The sequence below is a fragment of the Carlito syrichta genome, unplaced genomic scaffold (assembly GCF_000164805.1).
Source record: "Carlito syrichta isolate Samal-C Ts95f unplaced genomic scaffold, Tarsius_syrichta-2.0.1 Scaffold314864, whole genome shotgun sequence".
NCBI classification, from domain to species: Eukaryota; Metazoa; Chordata; class Mammalia; order Primates; family Tarsiidae; genus Carlito; species Carlito syrichta.
The window spans coordinates 97,186-119,109 of NW_007258960.1; the positions used below are offsets into that span (position 1 = coordinate 97,186).

Consider the following 21,924-nt stretch of genomic DNA (forward strand, 5'->3'; position numbering starts at 1 on the left):
CAGCTCGGGCAATTTGGTGAGACCCCCCCGTCTCTATAATAAAAATAAATAAATAAAATAAAAATTAGCCAGACATGGTAGAGTGCACCTGTAATTCCGGCTTCTTGGAATGCTAAGGTGGAAGGATCGCCGGAGCCCAGCAATTCGACACTGGGGTGGCCATGAGCGTGCCACTGCACTCCAGCCTGGGTGATGGAGTTAGGCTCCAACTAAAAAAAAGAAAAAAGAAAAATGGCAAGTCTCTCAGTTACCCAGCTAGTTCCATAAATAGGACCCGTGAGACATGCTGTAACTCTGCCCATCAGTTCTGAGTGAGGCAGGTACCATGCAGGCTCTAAGACATCCTTGACTCCAGAGTCAACCGTGACCAGTGTCTTTAGCTGGGTTCTTGCTGACGCCCCAGTTCAAGGATCTACTTTCTGTGCCAGGGATGCCTAAGCAGTCCCTTATAATGTCGATGTGCCACATAACGAACATAACATCTTGGCCCCATTAGCCCTTCCCAGAGCAGTGGATGAATTACAGCCATGACAGACATGGGTAAGAAACTAAGAGTTGGCTGGACACGGTGGCTCATGCCTATAACCCCAGCACTTTGGGTGGCCAATATGAGAGGTTTGTCTGAGCCCATGGGTTTGAGACCAGCCCAGGCAACTTGGTGAGACCTCATCTCTACTGTAAATTAAAAAAAAAAAAAAAAATTAGCCGGATGTGGTGGCACATGCCTGTAGTTTCAGCTACTTGGTGGAAGACTGAGGGGAAAGATAGCCTGAGCCCAGCAGGTTGAGGCTGCGGTGGCTGTGAGCGTGCCAGTGCGCTCCAGCCTGGGAGACAGAGTGAGACTCCAACTCAAAAAAAAAAAAAATTAAAAGTTGATTACAAAGCCAGTAACATGTCCGTTTAACCTGGACACCTTTTGAGGAATATTCTGAGTGCCCCCATGCTGTTTATAAGACACCATTCCTCATATCCCTGCTTAATCTATGAATGAAAAGTAACATAAGGAGAGGGTACAAAGACTTTTATGTATGAATGATTAAAAAGATCAGATAACGAATTCTTTTTGAACCTTTGGTACTAAAGTCTTTGTGTGTTCTATAAATGCATAAAAATCTTACAACTCCTGTAAATAACCTGTTTATTTTTTATAGAAAGCCATACAGAAAATGATTAGTATATAAGTATGTAAGAACATTTACATCCATACAATCAAAAAATTCTTCAAATTCATATTTTAAAAACAGCTTGAGTGTTAATTACAGGAGGGCCTCGATGGGAGCATTTTGTGAACAGTTCACTTTCATAACAAACTCAAGATGCAGCTTGTTAGCAAGACTCTTTTAGACATAAGCATTTTTATCAAACTGTTTTGAAGGGTTTGTAGTTTTAAAATCTCCTTCTCCACCATGATACTTTGTCCGAGAAGACATGACAGATGTGGCCCCGTTGTATGCATATCCCATTCTGAAAGGCAAAACACAGTTCGGTAGATTTTATTCTACATGCGGAACAAACAAAAATGAGAAGAAACTGTTCCCGGCCATCTCTGTCATTATCTAAGTCTTCCTCTTAATTAGCTTTCTTCCCTCCTCTTGTCCCAAGAAATATTTCTGTGTCATTTCTGAATAGCTAGTGTGACAAAGAATGTCTACAGAAGAAATTCTTAACTGACTCATCCAGGCCGGGTGTGGTGGATCACACCTGTAATCCCAGCATTTAGGGAGGCAGAGACCAAAGGATTGCCTAAGCCCAGGGGTTCAAGACCAGCCTGGGCAACTTGGCGAGACCTCATCTCTACAATAAATCAAAAACTTAGCCAGGCATGGTGGAGCACCTATAGTCCCAGCTATTTGGAAGTCTGAGGTGGAGAGATTGTCTGAACCCAGCAAGTCGAGGCTGTGGTGGCCATGAGTATGCCACTGCATTCCAGCCTAGGCAACAGAGTGAAACCCAACAATTCCTATGTAAAAACTACAATGAGGCCAAAGTGAAGAACATATTCAGACCCCTATTTCTACTTATAGAAACAGCTTTGGCATACAACAATAAAGAATTCTTTAAAAAAATTAAGTATATTTCTAATCTTGTCCAGTTCTGGGTTTTTGAAGTTTCCAAGAAACATGAACTGTCTAAAAAAATGTGTCCCGCGTGTAATGATTTAAAAGAGTATTGTACTTTTTAACAGGTAATTTTGGTCTCTTTTTCATACCTGGGTGTTTTGTTGTTGTCAGATATTGAAAAGCAAAAGATGACACCACCAATTATGCAGAGTGAGGCTCCTGCCCATCCAATAAACAGAGCAGCTCCTAATTCATACCTGTGAGAAAGTATCACAAGGATTACAGCTTATTTGGGCAGTAAACAGTATTTAACACTGCTAGCCAACATTTGCTAAACAGTCATTATAATTTTTGCTACCGGAACTTGTAAAGGAAATAATAACACCTTGTGTCTGTATAATGCTTTAAACCCTTCTCAAAGTGTTTTTACAGCCATGATACCATCCCAACACCGTGAAAGGAAATGAGGGCATCCACACAGGCGAGGTCAAAGCAAAGCCAGCTTCTACCTGGATCTCCTGACTCATCTAGCATGTTCCCTCTGGGTTCTGCTTCAACCTCGCCAAGCTATTTATTCTGTCCCGCAGGGTAAATTATTTAGGCAGACTACAGTTAGAACATAAAAGGTTGCGACCGGGTATGGTGGTTCATGCCTGTAACCCCAGCACTTTGGGAGACTGAGGTGGGAGAATCACTTGTGGCCAAGAATTTGAGACCAGTCTAGGCAACAGCAAGAGCTCGCCTCTACAAAAAAAATTTTTAAAAATTAGCCTGGTGTGGTGGCACACACCTGTAGTCCCAGCTGCTCAGCAGGCTGAGGCAGAAGGATTGCCTGAGCCCAGGAGGCTGAGGCATTGGTGAACAGCGATTACACCACTGCCCTCCAGCCTAGGTGACAGTAAGACTCTGACTCAAAAAAAAAAAAAAAGATTGCTTTTATCTTCAACTCACTAAATGTTTATTAAGGGTCAGAGACAGGAAGAACATCATCTTATCACTACAGTCTAGTAGTAAGACGAATAAACAAGAGCTAACATTTTATTTATTCATTCATTTTTTTTTGAAGTTTTCAAGCAAAGTTTATTTACACAGTATATGGGGTGGGGGGAGAGAAAGAGAAGATTCATCTCTCCAAGGTAGGGGAGGTGGCCAAGGCTAAGGAAAGCAGAGTTTAACAAAGTAATGGCCCTTTCATTTATTTATTTTTGAATCAGAGTCTCACTCTGTCGCCCAGGAGTGCAGTAGCATGCTCACGGCCACCACAGCCTTGACCTGCTAGGTTCAGGCGATCCTTCAGCCTCAGCCTTTCAAGTGCTGGAACTACAGGCATGTGCCACCACACCTGGCTAATTTTTTGATTTAGTGTAGAGACAGAGGTCTCACCAAGTTGCCCAGGCTAGTCTCGAATACCTGACTCAGGCAATCTTTTTGCCTCTGCCTCCCAAAGTGCTGGGATTACAGGCTTAAGCCATTGCACCTGGCCAAGAGTTATCACTTACTGATAGATTGCTATTAAGCATCTCCTAGGTGGCAGGCCATAATACTCTGCCGATGACCAGAGAAGGAGCAGACGCAAAGAGGAGACAGTCCTTCCCTTGGGAGAGGTCATAATACAAAGGCACAAATAATGCAACTGAGACCAAAAAAAAGAAAAGAAATCACTTGCAGTAGAGGACTAGAGACAATTCTTTCAGGGAAGGAATACTCATCCAGAGAAGCAAATAAGGAATGAGAGAAGTATACCAAAATCCCAAGGACTACGTGTGTTCTCACGTTCGCCTATCCTTTCCCTAGTTGGTTGATTTTTTTGTTTTTAAATAGAGAATGACTCATTTTGGGCTCACAGATCTCTACTGCAAGGCAAAAAAAAAAGTCTCTGCTGGTATTTTTCAGAGTAAAATGAAGACAGAGTGGGTGGGTCTGTTTTGATCATTCAGAATCTACACAGAGAGATGAGACAAGAAGAGCAAGAGGTGAGGGGACAAAGGGAAAGACTGGGCCCAAGGTGGGCTCCCTCTCCAGCCTTCTCCGCCCTCCTCTCTGGGTGCAGGGGAACCAGGTGTGGGGCCAGGACTGGACTTTGGTATCAGCGAAGATTCTTGCTGCACCTCCCCCCCCATTTGTGGTGTCACTATCTCTGAACTCTCGTCCCCCATATGGGCAGGTTTTCTGGGTATGGTTTGAGTTGCAGGCCTGGTAGTATAACAAGTGGCCCCGATCACTAGCCAAGGGTGCAGGAAGCAACACGGATAGAGGATTAGGGACTTCTGGTCCACTGGTAAATTTTCAGTTGGGATGGGGTAATGTGCACAATACATGCAGCTCCATATTCCCTTCTTTTTTTGAGTCAGGGTATCACTCTGTTGTCCAGGCTGGAGTACAGTGGTATGATCATGGCTCACCACAGCCTTGATCTCCTGGGCTCAAGCAATCTTCCCTCTTCAGCCTCCTGAGTGGTTTCAGCCTCCTGAGTGGTATGCATCACCTTGCTTGCTAATTTTTTTTTTTTTTTTTTGAGTTGGAGTCTCACTCTATCACCCAGACTGGAGTGCAGTGGCCGCTCCCGGCCACCACAGCCTCGATCTGCCGGGCTCCGGTGATCCTTCCGCCTCAGCCTTCCAAGTAGCCGGAATTACAGGCATGCGCTACCACGCCTGGCTGATTTTTTTTTATTTATTGCAGAGATGAGGTCTCGCTGCCCAGGCGGGTCTCGAACCTGCGGGCTCAGGCAATCCACTCACCTCAGCCTCCCAAAGGCACGGGATTACAGGGTGAGCCACCGAGCCTGGCTGTCTGGCTATGTTGCCCAGGCTGATCTTGAACTCCTGGCCTTGAGTGATCTTCCTGACTCAATTCCCAAAGTGCTGGAATTATGGGCGTGAGCCATCACGCCCAGACCCATGATCCCATCTTTTCTCACTCTGGTGTTGCCTGTCCTGGAAAATCAGGGTGATTGATGGAGCAAGGAACGGCTGCAACAGAACATGGGAAAGCCCCTCCTACTGCCCTGGAGTGCTTGATTACACTCTGAGAGCCGAGAAACTTCTCCAACAGTTCCCATCAGGGGCAACAGCAGAGACAGAGGGTTGGTGTGAGTGGGGAAAAACACCCTCAGTCTGCAAGCACACACAGACACACGTAGACACACACACACACACACACACACACACACACACACACACACAAAAGACGACTGAGGAGGGAAAAGCATAGGTGAAAAAGAAAGATCTGGCCAGACTGGGAGTGTCAAACTGGGAGCTTCAGAAAAAAAACTTTCATTACATATTGTGTTACACATCTAAAAAGGATGTCCTAGATTTCCACAATCAGGCCCGTTTTGATGTTGCTTTAATGAGATTATGCACACACAACAAACAGTGTGCTTGCCAATCTCTAGGTGCACATTGTCTGACCTCTCTGAAACATCTGGAAATCCTGGTTAAGTGAGCATCAGATCTGTGCACTGGCACGTCTCACTGCATGGACAGCGAAAGAGATGGGCACGAGTGAATAGGTCTATGTGGAGGGTGTTATTTATTTATTTATTTATTTATTTATATTTATTGTAGAGATGAGGTCTTGCCAAGGTGCCCGGGCTGGTCTCGAACTCGTGGGCTCAGGCAATCCACTCGCCTTGGCCTCCCAAAGTGCTAGTATTACAGGCTGAGCCACCGAGCCCAGGCGGAGGGTGTTATTACAGGATGACCATTGTATAATACTTTCCATTTTTCTCTGATTTTCCCCCTAGAAGTTAAGCTGTCTTCACTCCTAAACTCATGCCTTAGTATTACTCTTGGTGTAAATATGCCCTGAAAAAAAATGGTCTGAGATTTTTCTTTTCTTTTCTTTTGAATTGGAGTCTCGCTCTGTCACCCAGGCTGGAGGCTGGAGGGCAGTGGCATGCTCCCAGCCACCGCAGCCCCCACCTTCTGGGCTCAGGTGATCCTTCTGCCTCAGCCTTCCAAGTAGCTGGAACTACAGGCACGCGCCACCATGCCCGGCTAATTTTTTTGATTTATTGTAGAAATGAGGTCCTGCCAAGTTGCCCAGGCTGGTCTCGAACCCATGGGCTCAGGCAATCCTCTCACCTTGGCCTCCCAAAGTGCTGGGATTATAGCCACTGCACCCAGTGAGATTTTTCTTTTCTTTTTTTTGAGGTGGAGTCTCACTCTGTTGCCCAGGCTGGAGTGCAGTAGTACAATAGTACACTCACGGCCACCCCAGCGTTGACCTGCTGGGCTCCAGCGATCCTTCCACCACAACCTTCCAAGTAGCCAGAACTACAGGCGTGCACTACCACACCCAACTAATTTTTTATTTTATTGTAAAGACGAGGTCTTGCCAAGTTGCCGGGACTGGTCTCAAATCCACGGGCTCAGATAATCCACTTGCCTCGGCCTCCTAAAGTGCTGGGATTACAGGCTGAGCCACTGAGTCCAGCAGTCCGAGATTTTTCTTAAAATATTGAGCTTTACTAAAACAGGATGCCAGCTTTACTAAAACATGCCAGGTACCACGGCTGATGAAAAATAAGCCTCTATTAAGAGTGGCGAGTTGAGGGACGAAGTGATAGAAATTACAAACACAGTACAGCACGAAGAATTCATCACAAACACGTACACAGTGTTGCTACAAATCAGAGAATAAATTAGCCAGACAGGTCAGAAATTGTGTTTACATTAGTTTAAGCCTTTTCCTAAAGAGATTTAAGACTCATGAGTTTGGCTTATATTGATAACTGATTCACTTATTTCTTTTTGTATATTTTCATTTTAAGTCATTGCATATTGACTCTATCCCAAGGAAAATATCATTGCCATTTGAGTTCCATTGTGAATTATGTCGAAGACAAACATTTAATAAACAGTATCCATTGACAGATGATTTTAGAGACCCTACGTCTGTCCCAATATTTATTTTAACCATGCAGATGTGAAGGCTTTTGTGACTAGTTCCTTCCCTTTCAGAGACCTTTCCTATATTCTGTTGAAAGATATCTACCACAGACTAACTCAACGGTGACTTCAATTCACACCTTTCCATGCGTGTCATCTGGCAAAAACTGACTTGTATTATTGAAAGACAGGATTGAGAGAAAACGTTTTATCCACTCCACTTTGTTTTCAAGGTGCTGTCTACTTTGACATTGATTGGGAGAGTTTGTCTGTTAGGAAATCTTTCATTTTTGGTAATCCTAAGAAGCTGGTTTCAACACCTTGGTAAGATTATCCAATTCTCAGATTTTCTGTTGCGGGTTTTTCTTTTGCTAGTAATATCTTGCTGGCCGCCCTCGGCCAGCTTTCCCACTCAGAGTGTGGCTTTTTATTACCCTCACCAAAATTTTTCATTATTCTGGAATGTTATAAATCTACTTAACACCAGACAGATCCATGACGGTCAGATTGGAGACAAAACTTTGTTTAGAAATGAAAACTTTGTTTTAGTAGCATCTCAGCTGATAGGACTAAACAACTGTATGACTTTATTTTTTATTTGATCTATTTTATTTTTTCGAGTTGGAGTCTCATACTGTCACCCAGGCTGGGTGGAGTACAGTGGCACGCTCCCGGCCACTGCAGCCTCAAACTGCTGGGCTCAGGTGATCCTTCTGTCTCAGCCTTCCAAGTAGCTGGAACTAGAGGCACATGCCACCATGCCTGGCTAATTTTTTGATTTATTGTAGAGATGAGGTCTCACCAAGCTGCCCAGGCTGGTCTTGAACCCATGGGCTCAGGCAGTCCACTCACTTCGGCCTCCCAAAGTGCTGGGATCACAGGCTTGAGCCACCGCGCCCGGCCTGTATGACTTTATTACATTCATGTCACTGAATGTGATTTTAGTAAACAAGTAAAGTAATGGGGGATTTTACTTCTATTAGAGAAATTAAAACACATATGAATCACTTAAAATTTCCCAAAAGAAGAAAACGTAAAGATCTAAAATGTTAAAGTATATTCAACTATTGGGTGAAGTGACTTTCCTCCACCTGGCTGTGCGTCTGGTGTTGTATAGGCTGTGGCTCTCATTTCAGGTTGAGAGGGCTAGAGCTAGACCACACCTGGTGACCTTGACTTTGCTGCAATTTCATATGTCAACTCATACTTCAGCTCTTTTGCCTTTAGAGTAATCCTAAAGGAAATAGATTATGAAACACCTTCTATTTTCACCTCCTGCCTCTGTCCTCCTTGCACTCAAATCCGCTGTCACTTGGGTTTGCCATCTATGGGTTGCTGGTGGAGCCATCTCTGGTCACCTCCACCAAAATGACACACCAGATATTGTGCTAACCACGTGTTCAGGATGGACAAGAGAGAGACAGGAGTATCTCACAGATCATATAGCCTAGTGAGGATAATCAGATGTTAAGCAAATAATTATAATTATAAGCAAATAATTATAGTAAAGTGTGATGAAATTTACCAGCTCATTGTATACTCTTGTGTAAGTGTGCACAAAGATTTTTTTTTACATATATTACCATATTCAATCTTCACTACAATCCTGGGATACAGTTATTACTATCCTCACTTTACACATAAGGAAACGAATGCTCAGGGAAATTAAATGACTTGCCCTATGATGTTTCAGCCAAGTAAACCATACAACCAGATCTTAAAACCCATAACAGTGATTCCAAACCCAAGTTCTTAACTGTCACTCCTTCTTTTTCTGTACACCTCAGCTATGTAATATTAAAAAAAAAAAAAAAAAAGCAATCAATGCAACATGTTTCAGAAAGATGTGAATTTTCCCTCTCCCTGGCTCATTAAGTTCTCAGTGACTGAAGAGCTCCAGGCTATGGAATTTTTTCCAAATGCCCTCGGGCTGTCTTTACACCCAGCACAAAAAGAGGTGAGAATACTAATTAAAATCGGGGCATGTTGGAGCCGAAACAAGGAAAGAACAGCCCCTCCAAAAACAAAGCAAGAAGATCCCCCAGAAAAGTACAGTGACCTTATTTATGAAGGTCACAGAGCTGGGAGCCAGGTCTTTTTGTCATCAGTCAGTATCCTGTTTTCCTCAGATACACTGTTCTCTAATACCATAGGGGCCAGGCACAGTGGCTCAAGTCTGTAATCCCAGCGCTTTGGGAGGCATAGGTAAGAGAACTGCCTGAGCTGAGGGAGTCAACACCAACCTGAGCAATATGGCGAGACCTCATCGCTACAAAAAATTAGATAGTCTCACTCTGTCACCCAGACTGGAGTACAGTGGCATGCTCAAGGCCGCCGCGGCCTCGACCTGTTGGGCTTCGGCGATCCTTCCACCTCAACCTTCCAAGTAGCTGGAACTACAGGAGTACGCTACCACACCTGGCTAATTTTTGATGTAGTGTAGAAAAGAGGTCTTGCCAAGTTGATTGGGCGGGTCTCGAACCCACGGGTTCAGGCAATCCACTCGCCTCGGCCTCCCAAAGTGCTGGGATTATAGGCGTGAGCCACCGTGCCCAGCTTACATCCATCTATTATTAATACTAACATTTCAAAATTGCAATTCCATCAGCTGAACGTAAACTTTTTCTTTAATGCGTACAAGGGGTTCTAAAATCCAAGTCTGTATAAGTGTACGAATGGGTTTAATATAAATAAGTATTCTATAGGAATATCTACATACACACATTTTCTCCAAATACTCTACATTCTTTTGGGGTCCCAGTTGCATGGGGCGCCCACCCATCCGGTACATCTCCCTGAGGCTGCCATGGTCTGGTCTTCTATGCAACTTGCAGGTTTCCCCTCTGCTAAAAGTTCTCCCTCCCACTCTCAGCAGATGCCATAGGACTTCATATCCAAGTAGTGGCACGAGTCTTGCAAAATAGTCACAAGCGCTTCAAAAATGGTGTCTGAAGTGGGATGAAATAATTTAAATTATGTGTCTACTTACATATGGAAACGTCTGGGTGAATTCTCAAATTTAGGAGACCCAAAATAAAGACTGATTATTTTGGGGAGATGCCAACCAAAAAAATTGCTTTTCTGTGGCTACACATTATCCTCCCATGTGCTATGGTTTTCGTTAGAGTAGGTTAGAATAAATGATATATATTACAAACAAGTAACAGTTATTGATTACCTACCATGTATCACTATGGAGAATGCTTTACAGATGTTCTCTTTTTCTTTTTTAAAAATGACTCAAAGGTTTTGTTTTGTCTGTCTGTCTATCTATCTCTAAGAAAGAGTCTCTCTCTCTCTCTCTCTCTCTCTCTCTCTCTCTCTCTCTCTCTCTCTCTCTAAGAAAGAGTCTTGTTCTGTCTCTTAGGTTGGAGTGCAGTGGTATGATCATACACTGATCATACAGCTCACTGCAACCTTGAACTCCTGGGCTTGAGCAATGCTCCTGCCTCAACCTCCTGAGCAGAGAGGACTACAAGAATGTATCACCACAACTGGCTAGCTTTTTTTTTTTCCTGAGTTGGGCTCTCACTCTGTCTCCTAGGCTAGAGTGTAGTGGCATAATCAGGCTCCCTGCAGCCTCAATCTTCTGGGCTCAGGCGATTCTTCTGCCTCAGCCTCCTGAGTAGTTGAGACTACAGACATGCATCACTATGTCCTGCTAATTGTTTGGCTTTTTTGTAACAAGGCTCCCTATTTTGCCTAGTTTCCGGGCTCAAGCAATCCTCTCATCTCCCAAACTGCTGGGATTAAAGGTGCAAGCCACCATGCCCAGCCCTGTCTTTTTTTTTTTTAGAGACAGGGATCTATGTTGTCCAGGCTAGTCTCAAACTTCTGTCCTTGAACTTCTGTCCCACCTCAGCCTCTCCAAGCATTGGGACTACAGGCATGATCCACCATGTTGGGCCTCAAAGATTTTATTTAACTCATTAACTAATTAGGGAAGCAGAGAGATGTTACAAATTGTTCAAAGGTAGTCGGGCTCGGTGGCTCAGCCTGTAATCCCAGCGCTTTGGGAGGCTGAGGTGAGTGGACTGCCTGAGCCCGCGGGTTCAAGACCTGCCTGGGAAACTTGGTGAGACCTCATCTCTACAATAAATCAAAAAATCAGCCGGGCATTGTAGCACACGCCTGTAGTTCCAGCTACTTGGAAGGCTGAGGCGGAAGGATCGCTGAGCCCAGCAGGATGAGGCTGTGGTGGCCGGGAGCAGCCACTGCACTCCAGTCTGGGTGACAGAGTGAGACTCCAACTCAAAAAAAAAAACAGCAATACCAACAAATTGTTGAAAAGTAAATTTAAGAAACCTATTCAGGCAATAAGGTACACTAAAATTAATTTACAAATGGATGTAAAACTGACCTCTATCTCTATTTGCCCTTTCTAACTGAAATGTTGTGTCTTTTGACCAACATCTCCCTAATATGTCACTTTCTTAAATCCTCTTAAAATTCTCTTAACAGGTCAGGTTCAGTGGCTCAGCCCGTAATCCCAGCACTTTGAAAGGCCAAGGCGAGTGGATTGACTAAGTTCATGGGTTCGAGACCAGCCCAGGCAATCTGGTGAGACCTTGTCTGTGCAATAAAATAAAAAATAGCTGGGTGTGGTAGTGTGTGTCTGTAGTTCCGGCTACTTAGAAGGCTGAGGGAGAAGGATTGCTGGAACCCAGAAGGTCGACACTGGGGGGCCGTGAGCATGCATGCCACTGCACTCCAGCCTGGGCGAAGAAATTAGACTCCAACTAAAAAAAAAAAATTCTTTTAAATTCAGAACAGGAGGTACTTACGGTCTCTGTCATTCACTAGGCGATTACATCTTACCTAGGATCACAGAGGAGTAAGGAACAGGGTCAGGACCAGGATCTGAGCTGAGTCAAATTCTTTTCTTTTTTCCAAGCTTAATCATTTTTATTTCAAGTGTATTTTAAAAATCATAAATGGGGGTTTGTAATCCAAAGCTGAAATAGTTATTATTTATAGCTTCAGAATTTGACAAGCCATTCTAGACCATGTTTTCCAATCCAATCATTTTTTGCAGACTTCTGAGATTTAGTACTTAAATCACTCCATTCTGGCTGGGCGTGGTGACTCAAGCCTATAATTCCAGCACTTTAGGAGGCCGAGGTGAGAGGATTGCCTGAGCCCATGGGTTCAAGACTGGCCTGGGCAACTTGGTGAGACCTCATCTCTACAATAAATAAATAAATAAATAATTAGCCAGGCATGGTGGCGCGTGCCTATATTTTCAGCTACTTGGAAGGCTGAGACGGAAGAATCGCCTGAGCCCAGGAGGTCAAGGCTGCAGTGGCTATAAGCGTGTCACTGCACTCCAGCCTGGGCAACAGAGTGAGATTCCAACTCAAAAAAAAAAACAAACCCAAAAATTCCACTCCATTCTAAATGTACAATTTTAGATAACTACCAACACTTGATGGTAAGAGTTTTCTGAAAATAGTATATCAAGTATAAAAAAAATTTCTATCTAAGAATTAGCAGTGAGGATAGAAATATTAAACACCTATCAATAAATCATTTATTCATTCAAAAAGTAATAGAACAGGTACTGTTCCCTACCATAAAAAGAGAATATGTAAAACAATTAATTTAAATTATTTTTATAGATTTTGGTAATATTTTATTTCCCTCAGAGGCCTTCACTCCTACATAAGGATTTTTTTTTTTGAGTCTGAGTCTCACCATGTTGCCCAGGCTGGCATATGGTGGCATGATCACAGTTACCACAGCCTCAACCTGCTAGGTTCAGGTGATCCTTCTGTCTCACCCTTCCAAATAGCTGGGATTACAGGCACGCGCCACCATACCCGGCTCATTTTTTGATTTATTGTAGAGATGCACAGTCTTGCCATATTGCCCAGGGTGGTCTCAAACTCCTGGGCTCAGGCAACCCTCTCACCTCCACCTCCCAAAGTGCTGGGATTACAGGAGTGAAGAATAAGGCATAAAGAATCTTTTATGCTAAATAACCATCAGGATTTACTGAGTAAAATCCCAGGTATTAACATGGCCCAAAATGTGCTATTCCACAGAAAAGCAGGTTACCTTTGAGAAAAAGAGCTGTGTTCCCATAACTTCCATCAAATGCTTATTTTAAATAAAAATAGGTCATGGAAATATTTTTTAAACCAACTGGGAATTATATAGTATACCGCCCACCAAACAAAAAAGGGATTAAAACTTTCCATTTTTAGGAAATGTTCTTCCTTTAAGATTACAATTTACTCGCTTTCTTTAAATTGCCTAATCCAATATTTAAATTTTTTAAATTCTGCATTTTGATGTAATAAGAGTCCTTTTTCAAATGATCGTCACAATCTAGAACACAGACACCAGAAGGCCATTCTCAAGTCACACTGTTTGACTATAATGAAAAGATTAAAATGAACAGAAACTGAAGACGGGGATGCCCTCTTTTCTGGAGGTAAGCAAGCTTTTAATGTGAGCAACATGGAACCCCATTCCTCTGGAGTTACCATGAATTCATACTGCTTCCTTTTAATAAGTCAATATACTGTTCTTTTTTTTTTTGAGTTGGAGTCTCACTCTGTCACCCAGACTGGAGTGCAGTAACCACTCCCAGCCTCGACCCGCTGGCTCCGGCAATCCTTCCGCCTCAGCCTTCCAAGTAGCTGGAACTACAGGTGCACACTACCACGCCTGGCTAATCTTTTAAAATTTTATTGTAGAGATGAGGTCTCGCCAAGTTGCCCAGGCGGGTCTCGAACCCGCAGGCTCAGGCAATCCACTCACCTCAGCCTCCCAAAGGCACGGGATTACAGGCTGAGCCACCGAGCCTGGCTAATTCACTGTTCTTAAAAATTAAACTTTGGGGCCGTGTGCAGTGGCTCAAGTCTGTAATCTCAGCACTTTGGGAGGCCGAGGTGAGAGGATTGCCTAAACTCAGGGGTTTGAGACCAGCCTGGGCAACTTGATGAGGCACTGTCTCTACAATAAGTCAAAAAATAAGCTGGGCATGGTAGTGTGTGCCTGTAGTTCCAGCTACTTGGAAGGCTGAGGCAGAAGGACCACCTGAGGCCAGCAGATTGAGGTTGCAGTGGCTGTGAGCATGCCACTGCACTCCAGCCTGGGCAACAGAGTGAGACTCTGATTCAAAAACAAAAAAATTAAACTTTGGTCACTAGGAAGGACTTAACAAATGAGCTGAATCAAATTTTAAAACCTCTCTTAACCTCTCCGCCACCTGTCTCTCTAATGGCTTGTAAAATAATCAGTGTCTTTTTATTTTTTATTATTTTTTAATTTTTTAGAGACAGGGTCTTCTTCTGTTGTCCATGCTGGAGTACAGTGGTATGATCTTAGCTCACTGTAACCTCGAACTCTGGGCTCAAGCGATCCTCCCACCTCAGCCCCCTGAGTAGTTGGGACTACATGTGTGAGCCACCTACATGCATGTGTCTTTCAGTGAGTGTCTACATAGAAGTTCTAATTCTTCCCAATCATTCATGGAATTTTAAAAACTACCCGATGTATGACTAAATTTAATGTTAGCCAAAGTAAATTGCTATTTAAAAGAGACATCTTAAGCCAGGTTTGGTGGCTCAGCCTGTAATCCCGCGCCTTTGGGAGGCTGAGGTGAGTGGATTGCCTGAGCCTGCGGGTTCGAGACCCGCCTGGGCGGCAAGACCTCATCACCTCATCTCTACAATAAATAAAAAAATCAGCTGGGCGTGGTAGCGCATGCCTGTAACTCCGGCTACTTGGAAGGTTGGGGCGGAAGGATCACTGGAGCCCAGCAGGTCAAGGCTGCGGTGGCCGGGAGCAGCCACTGCACTCCAGTCTGGGCGACAGAGTGAGATTCCAACTCAAAAATAAATAAATAAAAATAAAAAATAAATAAATAAAAATAAATAAAAGAGACATCTTGGTCGGCGTGGTGGCTCAAGCCTATAATCCCAGCACTTTGGGAAGCCAAGGTGAGAGGATTGCCTGAGGGCCACAGGTTCGAGATCAGCCTGGGCAACTTGGCTAGACCTCATTTCAACAATAAATCAAAAACTAGCCAGGTGTTGTGGTGTGTGCCTGTAGTTCTATTTACTTGGAAGGCTGAGGCAGAAGGATTGCCTGAGCCTAGCAGGTCGAGGCTGTGGTGGCCGTGAGCGTGCCACTGCACTCCAGTCTGGGGAACAGAGTGAGAATCTGACTCAAACAAAAATAAAGAAATAAAAGGGGCATCTCATATCCCCAAAGTTACATAGTTCATAGTTCAATTCAAACACAAATCTGTCACTCAGCAACACCCAAGCCATTGGTCTCCTCCATTAGTGTGAATACCTGGGGGTTTGCCTGGCCTTGACCTTCAGTGGAAGATGATTGCTGAGTCATCATACTCACAGTAGGCATGATAACATGTTGACATGTCAACTTTGAAGGCTGAATAAACTGTCATTGCAGAGAGGGGCTGTGCTTCAGGATAGGAAATTCTGAAAACAATAAATACTGTCCCAGGATGCCTTAGGATATTGCCAGTATTGCTCAGCACAGGTCAAGGATCTATGTGTGTTTGGATGGGGGTGTATGCACATTACTTTGTGTTGAGGGAAAAGTATACAGATGGCTGAGCGCGGTGGCTCATGGCTGTAATCCTAGCACTTTGGGAGGCAGAGGCAAGAGGGTTGCCTGAGTCCTGGAGTTCAAGACCAGCCTAGGCAACATGGCGAGACTTCGTCTCTAATATACATTTAAAAAAATAAAAATTAGCCGTCATGGTGCACGCCTGTAATTCCAGCTACTCAGAAGGCTGAGTCGGAAGGATCACCTGAGTCCAGCAGGTCAAGGCTGCGGTGGCCGTGAGTGTGCCACTGCACTCCAGCTTGAGCAACAGAGTGAGAAGCCAACTCAAAAAAAAAAAAAAAAAAAGAGGCTGATAAATACGCTGGCCATCCAGTAGGATTATGATGGAAGTCCTGAAGGCAGATCAAGGTTAGCCAGGATGTGAAAAGTAAAGGAGTGTAGGAGGTGAGAGCTGAATTACCAGAAAGCAGAGCATAATGGCTGGAAAAGCAATGCCATGCACTAGTCAGTAAAAACAAAAGAAAGTGCCTAACATTTGGTTTCCAAGCAGGTTTTTAAGTCATGCTAGCATAACAAAAGCATCAAAGCTATTCTGGTGATCTGAGGTGGCCCACGCCACTTCTGAGCAAAGTGAAGTCACCGAATAACACCTTCTTAATATTTCCCAGTTGAATTCTGTTGTGTTCTTGCCACTTGGCACTTATCTGGACTCTCCTATCGAAAAATCTGCGAGATCTTTACCAACATTAATTCATTCTTCAAATAACCTCATGGATGTAGTAAACTTAATAAACAAACGTCCATAAAGTATTAAGCTAGAATAGCGATAGAAGAGAGAAGTTAAATATCTTGACAAGGTCATCTCATGAGTCGCTCTTCCTTTCAACCTCACCCAGGAAAACCTATATAATTTCAAAATTCACCTCTTGAATCGTCTATTGTTCATTCAACCTGACAGACAACAAGAATGAGAATTTGTCTGAAAGTAGGCAGCTGTTTATTTTAAACTACTAAATAGCCACAAATGGTGAAAAGATTTTACCTAAGTAAATCTAAAATCCTAAAATAGAAACCAAATATATGCCAAGAATGAAGAGTGCTCCATGGTTTTGAAAAGTCTGAAAACAGAAATGCTTAGAGCTTACTAAGACCCAAACATGAGAATATCTAGGCCAAAATAATAATGATGAATCTCATATATGAAAAAATAATAAGCCTAAGATAACACTTTTGTTCTGTTTCCTCAATTAGAACAGTTGGTTAAATGGTATAACTTTGCATGATTTAAAAATTTCCTTATGTCAATAAGTTCTTTTTTTTTTTTTTTGAGTTGGAGTCTCACTCTGTCGCCCAGACTGGAGTGCAGGGGCCGCTCCCGGCCACCGCAGCCTCGATCTCGACCTGCTGGGCTCCGGCGATCCTTCCGCCTCAGCCTTCCAAGTAGCAGGAACTACAGGCGCACGCTACCACACCCGGCTAATTTTTTGATTTATTGTAGAGATGAGGTCTCGCCTGCCCAGGCGGGTCTTGGACCCACGGGCTCAGACCACCCATTCACCTCAGCCTCCCAAAGGTACGGGATTACAGGCTGAGCCACCGAGCCCAGCTGTCAATATATTCTTACTTAGAATAATTTATCTAAAAAAGCAGCAAGACATTTAGGAAGGTGGTGGTTTGGACAACAAATCAACAGTGGGAATAATGTAATTAAATTTCAGGTTGGGTGTGGTGGCTCACATCTGAAATTCCAGCACTTAATCCCAGCACTTGGGGAGATGGAGAAGGTGAGAAGATTGCCTGAGCTCAGGGGCTTAAGACTAGCCTGGGCAATTTGGCAAGACCTCATCTCTACAACAAATTAAAAAATTAGCCAGGCGTGGTGGCGCATGCCTGTGGTTCCAGCTACTTGGAAGGCTGAGGTGGAAGGATCACCTGAGCCCAGCAGGTCGAGGCTGCAGTGGCTGTGAGCGTGCCACTGCACTCCAGCCTGGGTGACAGAGTGACACTCCGATTCAAAAACAAACAAATACAGAAATTTCAACATCCTGGGATGGCGAATCCCACTAAAGGATACTTGTTACTATAAACTTGTAAGAGATTTTTTCCCCCAGATTTGGTAGGTTTTGTTTTAGTAAAAAAAGAGGAAGTTGGTTTAACACAGCCTACAGGGCAGAAGTGAGAAACAGTTCTCAAAGGTCGACAAGAGTTTACGCTGGAGTCATCAAGCATAATCATAGTTTGAATGAAAGGAAACAAAATAAAAGGGAGAAGAAGGGGGGGATATAGCAGAACATAATTAAACTCTTTACAGACTGTAGTTCTATCAAATCACAGCTTAGAAGAAAAATCTTCCCAGATCCGTGGAGGGAAAGGAAAGGGTTTCGAGTAAATAGCCTCTGAACTAAAAGCACAACACTGATTGTTGTATACCTGCCACAATCTCTACTCCAACTTTACCCTAGAAGCCACTCGTTTTTCCTCATCAACAAAGTTCCTGCTGAGTTTCATGCACATGGCAGGAATGTAGCCAGAACTTGGTTCATGGACTTAGTCATGGTTTCCTACTTTAGGCAACCGAGGTATACCTTACCTAGGAATGCCCTGGAAATCTACAAAGAAGATCCAATTAATACAGCATGGAAGCCTGAAGTACTTGAAAAGAGTACCATGGGAGCAACAGAATAATAAAACCATACTCTAAGGCCTACACTATTTTCCAGTGCATCTTAGGGTTTGGGTATTGGAGAACAAGTATTTATTCTTCAGAAATTTAAACCAGACACATGGCAAGCAGCTCCCCCTGCCCTTCTTAAGGGTCCAAATGCATCCATATCGCTGTCACACCTTTGAGGGCTGCAAAGAGAGGGTTAGACAAGGCCAGTCTTCTGGTTCAATTCTCTCAGAGAGTCCCTCTAAGACAACAGAAAATTGTTCTAATTCCAAAAGGACTAGTTCTACAGATAAGAATTTCACTTCTGGTCTGCGCGGTGGCTCACGCCTATAATCCCAGCACTTTGGGAGGCCAAGGTGAGAGGATTGCCTGAGCCTAAGGGTTTGAGACCAGCCTGGGCAACATGGTGAGAGACCTCATCTCTACAATAAATCAAAGAATTAGCCAGGCATGGTGGTGCATGCCTGTAGTTCTAGCTGAAGGCTAGAAGTGGAAGGCTCGTCTGTGCCCGGTAGGTCAAGGCTGCTGTGGCCATGAGCATGCCACTGCATTCCAGCCTGGGCAACAGAGTGAGAGACTCCAGTCAAAAAAGAAAAAAGAATTTCACTTCTAGGTACTGGGCTAGGCAAGGAAGACAAAGTTTCAAGAGATGTTTTCTCAACTCAAGGAACTTACTTAATTCTCATGCTAGTCAATTAAGACACCAAAGAAATAGTCAGAACTTTCCTATAGTGGCATCCTCCAAATCCCAGCTCCATCCCTAGGGCTGGCCCTGTTGATTCTCCAACATGTTCCTCTCCAAGTTCAAGTTACAAACAAAACCAGAGGCATTGATTGTTAAATGCTAGCAAATGCCAGTCAAGAAAGTGGGATCCTTAGAATAGCCAAAATAAAATTGTGCTTTAAAGATGATGGCATTTCAGACCTATAAAACCAGTTTATTTTGTGCTGATAGCCAACTTGTAGCTTATTCATCTTCCTAATTTTCACATCCCTTCTCCTCTACTAAGAGGTGTTGATAAAGGGAAACCGGCTGAAGTCACGTTTGTTGATTTATTGGTTTTTATAGAACTGGATTTTATTTATTTTTTTGAGTTGGAGTCTCACTCTGTTGCCCAGGCTGGAGTACAGTGGCATGCTCGCAGCCTCAGCCTGCTGGGCTCAAGCGATCCATCCGCCTCAGCCTTCTAAGTAGCTGGAACTACAGGCGTGTGCCATCACGCCCAGTTAATTTTTTTTTATTTATTGTAGAGATGAGGTCTCGCCAAGTTGCCCAGACTGGTCTCAAACCTGTGGGCTCAGGCAATCCTCTCACCTCAGCCACCCAAAGTGCTGAGGTTATAAGGTGTGAGCCACCATGCCAGGCGGAAGTGTATTTTATTTCAATGAAGTTTGTGAGTTCCCTTGAGTGTTATATGTCATTTTTATGCCTCTTTTCTTTATCATTGTGGGCAATTAGAATCGATTGTATTTACAGTTCTCAGGTCTTGATAATTTTTTGATCCAATTGGATTTTATTACCATAGAGGGCCTCTGTTTGTGCAAGGCACACAGGGAATACAGAGATGAGGTAGAGAAAATACTAGTCTCTGCCTGAGCCTGCGGGTTCGAGACCCGCCCGGGCAACTCGGCAAGACCTCATCTCTACAATAAATCAAAAAAAATTAGCTGGGTGTGGTAGAGTGCACCTGTAGTTCCAGCTACTTGGAAGGCTGAGGCAGAAGGATCGCCGGAGCCCAGCAGGTCAAGGCTGCGGTGACCGGGAGCGGCCACTGCACTCCAGTCTGGGCAATAGAGTGAGACTCCGACTCAAAAAAAAAAAAAAAAAGGGAGAAAATACTAGTCTCAAGGATCCAACACATTCTCAATGTGCAGGTTTTTAATAAAGTTTATATTTCCTATAGACCTTGATGTGAAGGGCTTGTTATTTGTAAAAATTACCAATTTGTAAGCAGTGCTGTTTTTTAATGACCGCAGATCTTGTGCTTTTAGTTATATAAGGTAAACTGGCAAACAACAGGTGTTGGAGTATCACTCTGTTGCCCAGGCTGGAGCGCAGTGCCATACTCATGGCCTGCTGGGCTCAGGTGATGCCTCTACCTCAACCTTCCAAGTAGCTGGAACTACAGGCATATGCCACCATGACTAGATATTTCTGATTTATTGTAGAGATGAGGTCTCTCCAAGTTGCCCAGACTGGTCTCGAACCTATGGGCTCAGGCAATCCTCTCGCCTTGGCCTCCAAAGTGCTGGATTATAAGCATGAGCCACTGTGCCAGGCCTAGGGGTTATATTTTAAGCCATTGCAGAAAAGAGTTACTAGGCCAGATGTGGTGGCTCATACTATAATCCCAGCACTCTGAAAGGCTGAGGCAGAAGGACTACTTGATTCCATGAGTTTGAGACCAACCTGGGAAATAAAGCAAGACCTCATCTATACAAAAAAAAAAAATAGGCAGGTGTGGTAGCACACACCTGTCTCAGCTAGAATTAAAAAGTAATCTTAAAAATAGTTAATAAGCCGGGCTTGGTGGCTCAGCCTGTAATCCCGCGCCTTTGGGAGGCTGAGGTGAGTGGATGGCCTGAGCCCGCAGGTTCGAGAACCGCCTGGGCAACTTGGCGAGACCTCATCTCTACAATAATTCAAAAAATTAGCCGGTTGTGGTAGCGCGCGCCTGTAATTCCAGCTACTCGGAAGGCTGAGCCGGAAGGATCGCCGGAGCCCAGCAGGCGAGGCTGCGGTGGCCGGGAGCGGCCACTGCACTCCAGTCTGGGTGACAGAGTGAGACTCCAACTCAAAAAAAAAAAAAATAGTTAATAGCCGGGCTTGGTGGCTCAAGCTGTAATCCCAGCACTTTGGGAGGCTGAGGCGAGTAGATTGCCTGAGCCCAAGGGTTTGAGATCAGCCCTGGCAACTTGGCGAGACCTCGTCTCTACAATAAATAAAATTAGCTGGACATGGTAGCTTATACCTGTAGTTCCAGCTACTTGGAAGGTTGAGGTGGAAGGATCGCCGGAGACCAGCAGGTTGAGGCTGGGGTGGCTGTGAGCATGCCACTGCACTCCAGCCTGGGCGATGGAATGAGACTCCAACTCAAAAAAATAAAATAAAATAAATAATAGCTAATACGATACAATAAGAGCTAATATAAGATGCTTGCTCTGTGGCGATTCACACACACACACACACACACACACACACACACACATATGTATATATACATATATGCATATATCACCTCTCTTAACTCTCACAGCAATTCTAAGAGAAAGGTACTGTTATATTTATTTTATAGATAAGCATACAGAAAGAGAGTAAGCAGACAAAGATAGAGACATCCTGGAAGGAGAATCGTGGGAATGGAATGCTTCAATGTAGCACTAAGAATTTGGAAAAAGCCAGGCTGGTGGCTCAGCCTGCAATCCCACGCTTTGGGAGGCTGAGGTGAGTGGATTGCCTGAACCCGCGGGTTCAAGACTCGCCCGGTCAACTTGATGAGACCTCATCTCTACAATAAACCAAAAATTAACCAGGCATGGTGGCACGCGCCTGTAGTTCCAGCTACTTGGAAGGCTGAGGCGGAAGGATCGCCGGAGCCCAGCAGGTCGAGGCTGCGGTGGCCGGGAGCGGCCACTGCACTCCAGTCTGGGCGACAGAGTGAGACTCCAACTCAAAAAAAAAGAATTTGGAAAAGAGAAAAACCTCTCATAGTCCATAATTACTGAACTAAGTTTAATCAGCATCTAAAAG

The 21,924-nt window shown here is 44.1% G+C and overlaps 1 protein-coding gene across 3 annotated transcripts in view; it reads right to left on the reverse strand.

Moving 5' to 3' along the window:
• Nucleotides 1-1,121: 1,121 nt before the first annotated feature.
• The window catches only part of CLDN10 (claudin 10), a 161,130-nt gene continuing 140,327 nt past the window's right edge, over nt 1,122-21,924 (reverse strand). For all 3 annotated transcript variants that reach the window (XM_008072132.2, XM_008072133.2, XM_021705969.1), the window contains exons 4-5: nt 2,210-2,317; nt 1,122-1,464 (exon numbers count right to left, since the gene is read on the reverse strand). In XM_008072132.2, coding sequence (XP_008070323.1) covers nt 1,341-1,464; nt 2,210-2,317 — 232 coding nt within the window. In that variant the 3' untranslated portion in view covers nt 1,122-1,340. The remainder of the gene's footprint in view (nt 1,465-2,209; nt 2,318-21,924) is intronic.